Below are 8132 nucleotides of genomic sequence, written 5' to 3'. Positions count from 1 at the left end.
GTGTCTGACTATGTAGACTGGTCTGGAATTCAGAGAAATTCGCTTGCCTCTACTTCCCCAGTCCTGGGATTAAAGGCCTGTGCCAAGGTGTCCAGCTGCATGAGTGCTCTGCCAAAGAGTACATCTAAGCAGACTTGTTAAAAAGGAATAGACAGGGGGGCTGGAGAGATGGCTCAGAAGTTAAGATCGCTGACTGCTCTTCCAGAGGTCCTGAGTTCAATTCCTAGCAGCCACATGGTGGCTCACAACCATCTGTAATGAGATCTGGTGCCCGCTTCTGGCCTGCATATATAATAAATAAAGTCTTTTTTTTTGGTTTGTTTTTTTTTAAAAAAGGAATAGACAGGGGCTGGAGAGATAGCTCAGTGGTTAAGAGTGTCATTACCCTTTTATCCCTCCCCCCATAGGGTTTCTTTGTAGCTTTGAAACCTGTCCTGTCCTGGAACTAGCTCTGAAGACCAGGCTGGCTTTGAACTCACAGAGATCTGCCTGCCTCTGTCTCCTAAGTGCAGGTCATTTACCACCATCGCCTGGCAGAGCACTGTTACTATTGCAGAGGAGCTGGGTGTGGTTCCTAGCACTCACATAATGGTTCACAACCACCTGTAATTCAGTTCCAGAGGAGCCAACATCTTCTGACTTTTGGTCACAGCACGCATATGGTGCATAGATACACAAGGTAAAAAATTTTAAAGTGTTTTTGTTGTTGTCTTTTTTTTTTTTTAAGTAATAGTGACCAGGCAGTGGTGGTGGCACACCTTTAATCTCAGGGCTCAGGAGGCAGAAGCAGGTGAATATGTGTGAGTTCAGGCCAGCCTGCTCTACTGAGCGAGTTCCAGGATAGTCCCAGGACACAAAGAAACCCTGTCTCGAGGAGTGGAACTGCCTGGGTCTTTACTAAGAAGGAATTAACATCTTCAAATCTAAGGTGTCAGTTTTTTTCTTTTTCTCTTCCTTTCTCTCTCTCTTTCTCTCTCTCTTTCTTTTTGAGATAGGGTTTCTCTGTAGCTTTGGAGCCTGTTCTGGAACTCGGTCTTGTAGACCAGGCTGGCCTCAAACTCACAGAGATCTGCCTGCCTCTGCCTCTCATATTAAAGTATTAAAGGCGTGTGCCACTGCCACCCGGCAAAGTTTCAGTTATTTTGAAGTGAGAGAAAGAAGTGTAGAAAAACTATTTAAAGCCTTAACCCAGTGAGGTTGAGGAAATTGATACTATCATTTGCCACTAGTTTCCCTGCCTCCCACGTCAATTAGAAAGGATCATGTGAATTCCTTCAAAGGGTTAGGAGTTGGGTCACGTTGAACATTTCAAAGGTCAATTGGTCTTAGGTGTGGTGGCACACATCTTTAATTCCAGCACTTGGAGGCAGAGGCAGGCGGCTCCTTTGAGTTTGAGGCCAGCTTGGTCTGCATAGGACATTCAGGGAAACTCTGTTCTCTGTTTTACCGCCCCCCCTCCACGCTAAACAACGACAAATAAAAGAGCAATGGGAATTTAATTCAATAAACCTTATTAGTGGTTCTTCCTACGCCTCTCCTCGAGGAGAACAGAGATTCTCACAATGTGGGAATCTAAAACATTCGGAGAATGGGGTAAGCCCCGAGGGTCTGTTCGGCAGTTCAGAACAAAATCCTCCAAAACAACCGCTTCTCCCACCTCATCACACTCTTTTCTGTCTCCGTAGGGGAACTTAGGCACGGAAGTGGGAAGCCAATTCAGTCTCGAGAGCTTTCCCTCGGAGAGCCGACGCGTCGGGTCCCGCCCAGCCCTGCCCTGCCCCTCTTCGCTCCCGAGCCTGCGCCCGAGGCCCCGCCCCTTCCCTACAATTTCATTGGCTCTGGTGACCGGCCCCCCGAAGAACTGCTTCGGATTGGTGATCTTCGCCCGCCGCCTCTCGGCGTCTTCTCGGCCACGCCCCTTACGTCGGGACGCTCAGTCGGCCTCGGGAGGCGCAGCCTTCGCCGCCTTAGAAGGAAGGAGGTCCGTTGTGTGATGAGGCTGCTATGGTGCTGAGTTCCCGGGTAGAGCCGACCGAGCCGAGGCGGTCGCGGCCATGAAGGTGAGGGGCTGGTGGAGCCGGGAGGCCCTCCTCGCCTATCCTGTGCGCCCGGAGCGTCTCCTTTTATTCCGTCGCACAGGTTTCCCGGCGGCTTCCTGAGAGACCACCACTGCGGGGGGCGCCCCGACCGGTTCCTGCCGGGGAGGCCGAGCTAGCGGATCCGCCCGAGCTCCCACAGCGCCTCCCGGCGGCCTGGCCGAGGAGGAGGCGAGTGGCCCTAAGGGCTCAGCCCGCTGGGCCCTGTTCCCCGACCCCGTGCGTTTCTCGGGGTCCCGAGCTTTTCAAACCGCTAGAGCTCTCCTCAGGCCTCGGTGCTTCTGCCCACGGCCGTGCCCTCTGCCTCCTCGAGTCCTTGAGCTAACCCAGATGTGGGGGGCATCACGAGATAGAAGGCAGAGAGCGGTGCGGGGAGTGATGAGGCTAGAGAGGCCAGGGGTTGGGGTCCGCCCCGCAGAGGAGTTCTTCCGCGGCGGCCGTGACCTAGAGCGCTAGCTGCGTCTGCATCGCCACTAGGTGCGCAGCAAGTAATTTGACAGCCTTTCTCCCAGGTGGGAGTGAGAGCGTGGGAGCATCACTGATAGAAGTTTCAGAAAAGGGGAGGGGGTGTGTGCGTGATTCTGGCCTACTTTGGGGAGATGATTTTTCTGAACTTCATCACAGAGAGTTCTAAAGAGTCCGTGTACAACAGTCAATTTAGGTATTGATTCATTTGCCCAAATCCAAGAGGTGATGATACCGCTCCCTACAGAGACGGTTGTATTCATCTCATCGAAGAAGTGGTGTTGGCTTTGGGCTGCTAGATTAACTCGACCTTCACAAAGAGTTGAAGATTTACTGTGGACGATTGAAAGAGTGTCAAGTGGCTAGAGTAATTCAGCAACTGTTTGTCCAGTCTCTCTTTTTTTTTTTTTTTTTTTTTTTTTGGTTTTTCTAGACAGGGTTTCTCTGTGGCTTTGGAGCCTGTCCTGGAACTAGCTTTGTAGACCAGGCTGGTCTCGAACTCACAGACAGAGATCCAGTTTCTTCTTTGTATTAGTCAAGAGGGAGTAAAGGTAACTCAGAATATAATCCCCCTCTTTAGGAAGGAGTTTGCCAATTAAAGGAGATAAGGTAGGCACAGGGGCACAGGCCTGTTATCAATGTTTAGGAGGCTGAAGCAGGAGGATTGCTGCAAGTTTGAGGCCACCACTTAGAAGTCCTTTCTTCAAAAACCAAACAACAACAACAACAACAAAAAAAAAAAAAACCCCAGACAGATCCCAGGTAGCTACAATACAAACCACAATAATGTAAGATGTGTGTGTATGTAACCAACCCTCAGAAGCAAGAAAAATAATGATGCTTTCATTGTTGCTTACCTGTAATCCCAGCATTTGTGAGGTAGAGGCTGTAGTCAGGACAATTGAGAGTTCCAGCTGGTACAACATGTGATTTGATTTCAAAACAACAAGCCCCTTGCTGCTGGAACAAGGAAGATTTTTGAAATAGGTAACTTTGTTTTGAGACAGGGTCTTACTGTGTACTTAATGTGTATCTCTGAGTGGCCTGGAACTGAATATGTAGGCTATCCTTGAACTGGTGAGTGATCTGCCTGAGTGCTTGGATTGCAAATGTGTGGTCTGGAGTAGGAAATATTGGAACTAACTTTAATATACTGTGAGAATATACTGTGAGAGTTTTAAAATGTTCTTAGGTTTATGTGTATGAGTGTTTTGTCTGTCTGTATATATATATATGTATATGTATATATGTATATATACTGTATATGTATATATATGTATATGTGTATATATATATATATGTGTGTGTGCAATATCTGTATGCCTGGTGCTCTCAAAGGTAAGAAGGTGGTATTAGATCCCCTGAACTGGAGTTACCAATGGTTTTGAGATACCTTGTAGGTGCTAGGAACCCAACCTATGTCCTCTGTAGGAGCAGTGAGTGTTCTTAACTGCTAAGCCATCATTCTAGCCTCTAAGGTTTTTGTTCTGTTAAATTTTTAAATTTTGTTCTATAGGTATGAATGCATATATGTCTGCACCATGAGTGTGCCTGATACCCATGGAGTCTGAAGAAGATGTCAGACCCCTGGGACTGGTGTTAATAGTTGTGAGACACTATGTGGATGCTGTGAATCAAAGTTGGTCTCTGGAAGGGCAGCCAGTGCTTTTAACCACTGAGCCATCAACCCCTGTGGGCATTATTTTTTTTACTTTCCAGTGTAGTTACAAAATATCACTGCAACTTAGAATAGTTTATTTTATTTATTATTATTTACTTATTTATTTATTTTGGTTTTTCAAAATGGTGTCTGGCTGTCCTGGAATCACTCTGTAGACCAGGCTGGCTTCAAACTCACAGAGATTTGTCTACCTCTGCCTCCCGAGTGCTGGGATTAAATGTGTGCACCACCACCACCCAGCAAGAACAATTATTATATTCCATTTGGCAGCACAGTAGACTCTTATAATTTCTACTGTATATTTAACTGAAGTAAATGACTTAAATCATTTAGTTTTTATACCCATCAACAACTTCATCCTCTGTCCATTGCCTTTTCCCCACCCCTCTCTGTAATTTAATCATCATAGAAACCGCATTCTCTAATCTGGCCGGTTAATATTGTATTTAATGGAATCATTAAAAGAGATCACAGTATATAGTATAAGAACAAAAATTTGAGCTGGTCTGTGGTATAAGAGCCAAAACTTGAGTCAGGTGTGAGTTTGAGGCCAGCCTAGTCTACAAGAGCTAGTTCCAGGACAACCAAACCTACACAGAGAAACCCTGTCTTGACAAACAAAAACAAAAGAGTCAAAATTTATTGTGACCTTTGAGTATTTTTTTAATTGGTTCCCCCCCTTTTTTTTGAAACTTTATTTTCTGTGCAATGGTGTGACGGTTTCAGATCACTCAGGGACTGGATTTACACACACTTAATAGCTGCCATGTGGGTCCTGGGAATTGAACCCTGGTCCTCTGAAAGAGCAGTCAGTGTTTATAACTGCGGAGCCATCTCTCCAGCCCCTTTTATTAATTTTTCGAGGCAGGATTTCTCTGTACTTTTGGAGCCTGTCCTGGAACTCACTCTGTAGCCCAGGCTGACCTTGAACTCAGAGATCTGCCCAGCCTCTGCCTCCCAAGTGCTGGGAACTTTTGAGTATTTTGAAACTTTTCCCTGCATCAGGGATTCTAAGTGTATTTTACATCAGGTATATACACACAAGACATACATTGAGATTATTTGAAAACTGGCACTGGAAGAGGGAGGGCTGAGTCCATTCTTAGAATGTTCTTAGAAACATTCAGAATACTTGAACAACCATCTGTAACACACATACATATCTGTCTGTCTGTCTGTCTGTCTGTTGGGAGACTGGGTCTCACTATGTAGACTTGGAGCTCACTATGTTCATATGGAAGAACTTTCAGACTCTTCTAATCACTGAGCCATTTTGAAATTCTTCTTATTGAAAGTGAAGGATAAAAGATGTTGGGTTTTTAAAGATTTATTTATTATTTACAGTGTTCAGCTGGGCGATGGTGGCACACGCCTTTAATCCCAGGAAGCAGAAGCATGCGGATCTCTGTGAGTTCCAGACCAGCCTGGTCTACAGAGCCAGTGCCAGGACAGGCTCCAAAGCCACAGAGAAACCCTGTCTCGAAAAACCAAAATAAATAAATAAATACATACATACATACATACGTACATACATACAGTGTTCAATACTGTATGATTGCTTGCAGTCCAGAAGGGGGCATCAGATCTCATTACAGATGGTTGTGAGCCACCATGTCGTTGCTGGGAATTGAACTCAGGACCTCTGGAAGGGCAGTCAGTGATCTTAACCTCTGAGCCATCTCTCTAGCCCCTCATTTTTTTTTTTTTTTTAACTTTACTATTATTGTGCTTATGGGAGCTAGGAGGGAATGCCCATGAAGCCACCCTGGCTAGAATATGGAGATGAGAGGACAACCTTAGTGGAGCTGATTTTCTCCTTCCACCTTTATCTGGTTTTAGGGGCTAAAACTCAGGGTATCAAGCTTGTGTGGCAAATGCTTTTATCCTCTGAGCCATCTTGCTGACCAGAAAATAATTTTGTTTTGTTTTTCGAGACAAGGTTTCTCTGTGTAACCCTGCCTGTCCTGGACCTCTCCTTGTAGACCAGGCTGGATTTGAACTCACAGAGATCCTCCTGCCTCTGCCTCCCGAGTGCTGGGATCAAAGGCTACCAAAAATTTTTTTTTTTTTTTTTGGTTTTTCGAGACAGAGTTTCTCTGTGGCTTTGGAGCCTGTCCTGGAACTAGCTTTGTAGACCAGGCTGGTCTCAAACTTACAGAGATCCACCTGATTCTGCATCCCAAGTGCTGAGATTAAAGGAATGGGCTACCAATACCTGGCTTGCCAAAAAATTTTTTTTTTTTTTTTTTTTTTTTTGGTTTTTCTAGACAGGGTTTCTCTGTGGCTTTGGAGCCTGTCCTGGAACTAGCTTTGTAGACCAGGCTGGTCTCGAACTCACAGACAGAGATCCAGTTTCTTCTTTGTATTAGTCAAGAGGGAGTAAAGGTAACTCAGAATATAATCCCCCTCTTTAGGAAGGAGTTTGCCAATTAAAGGAGATAAGGTAGGCACAGGGGCACAGGCCTGTTATCAATGTTTAGGAGGCTGAAGCAGGAGGATTGCTGCAAGTTTGAGGCCACCACTTAGAAGTCCTTTCTTCAAAAACCAAACAACAACAACAACAACAAAAAAAAAAAAAACCCCAGACAGATCCCAGGTAGCTACAATACAAACCACAATAATGTAAGATGTGTGTGTATGTAACCAACCCTCAGAAGCAAGAAAAATAATGATGCTTTCATTGTTGCTTACCTGTAATCCCAGCATTTGTGAGGTAGAGGCTGTAGTCAGGACAATTGAGAGTTCCAGCTGGTACAACATGTGATTTGATTTCAAAACAACAAGCCCCTTGCTGCTGGAACAAGGAAGATTTTTGAAATAGGTAACTTTGTTTTGAGACAGGGTCTTACTGTGTACTTAATGTGTATCTCTGAGTGGCCTGGAACTGAATATGTAGGCTATCCTTGAACTGGTGAGTGATCTGCCTGAGTGCTTGGATTGCAAATGTGTGGTCTGGAGTAGGAAATATTGGAACTAACTTTAATATACTGTGAGAATATACTGTGAGAGTTTTAAAATGTTCTTAGGTTTATGTGTATGAGTGTTTTGTCTGTCTGTATATATATATATGTATATGTATATATGTATATATACTGTATATGTATATATATGTATATGTGTATATATATATATATGTGTGTGTGCAATATCTGTATGCCTGGTGCTCTCAAAGGTAAGAAGGTGGTATTAGATCCCCTGAACTGGAGTTACCAATGGTTTTGAGATACCTTGTAGGTGCTAGGAACCCAACCTATGTCCTCTGTAGGAGCAGTGAGTGTTCTTAACTGCTAAGCCATCATTCTAGCCTCTAAGGTTTTTGTTCTGTTAAATTTTTAAATTTTGTTCTATAGGTATGAATGCATATATGTCTGCACCATGAGTGTGCCTGATACCCATGGAGTCTGAAGAAGATGTCAGACCCCTGGGACTGGTGTTAATAGTTGTGAGACACTATGTGGATGCTGTGAATCAAAGTTGGTCTCTGGAAGGGCAGCCAGTGCTTTTAACCACTGAGCCATCAACCCCTGTGGGCATTATTTTTTTTACTTTCCAGTGTAGTTACAAAATATCACTGCAACTTAGAATAGTTTATTTTATTTATTATTATTTACTTATTTATTTATTTTGGTTTTTCAAAATGGTGTCTGGCTGTCCTGGAATCACTCTGTAGACCAGGCTGGCTTCAAACTCACAGAGATTTGTCTACCTCTGCCTCCCGAGTGCTGGGATTAAATGTGTGCACCACCACCACCCAGCAAGAACAATTATTATATTCCATTTGGCAGCACAGTAGACTCTTATAATTTCTACTGTATATTTAACTGAAGTAAATGACTTAAATCATTTAGTTTTTATACCCATCAACAACTTCATCCTCTGTCCATTGCCTT

At 44.3% G+C, this 8132-nt stretch overlaps 1 protein-coding gene across 2 annotated transcripts in view; it reads left to right on the top strand.

The window, feature by feature from the left end:
• Positions 1-1936: 1936 nt before the first annotated feature.
• The window catches only part of Rnf34 (ring finger protein 34), a 28058-nt gene continuing 21862 nt past the window's right edge, over positions 1937-8132 (top strand). Inside the window, exon 1 of one of the 2 annotated variants that reach the window (XM_050146620.1) lies at positions 1937-2060. In XM_050146620.1, the coding sequence (XP_050002577.1) occupies positions 2055-2060 (6 nt within the window). In that variant the 5' untranslated portion in view covers positions 1937-2054. The remainder of the gene's footprint in view (positions 2061-8132) is intronic. The other variant, XM_050146621.1, reaches the window with a different exon arrangement.

Source organism: Alexandromys fortis, unplaced genomic scaffold (assembly GCF_014885135.2).
Source record: "Alexandromys fortis isolate MF-2015 unplaced genomic scaffold, M_Fortis_MF-2015_v1.1 scaffold_56, whole genome shotgun sequence".
Taxonomy (NCBI): domain Eukaryota; kingdom Metazoa; phylum Chordata; class Mammalia; order Rodentia; family Cricetidae; genus Alexandromys; species Alexandromys fortis.
The sequence above is the reverse complement of the archived record's forward strand: the minus strand, read 5'-3'. Positions and strand labels throughout refer to the sequence as shown.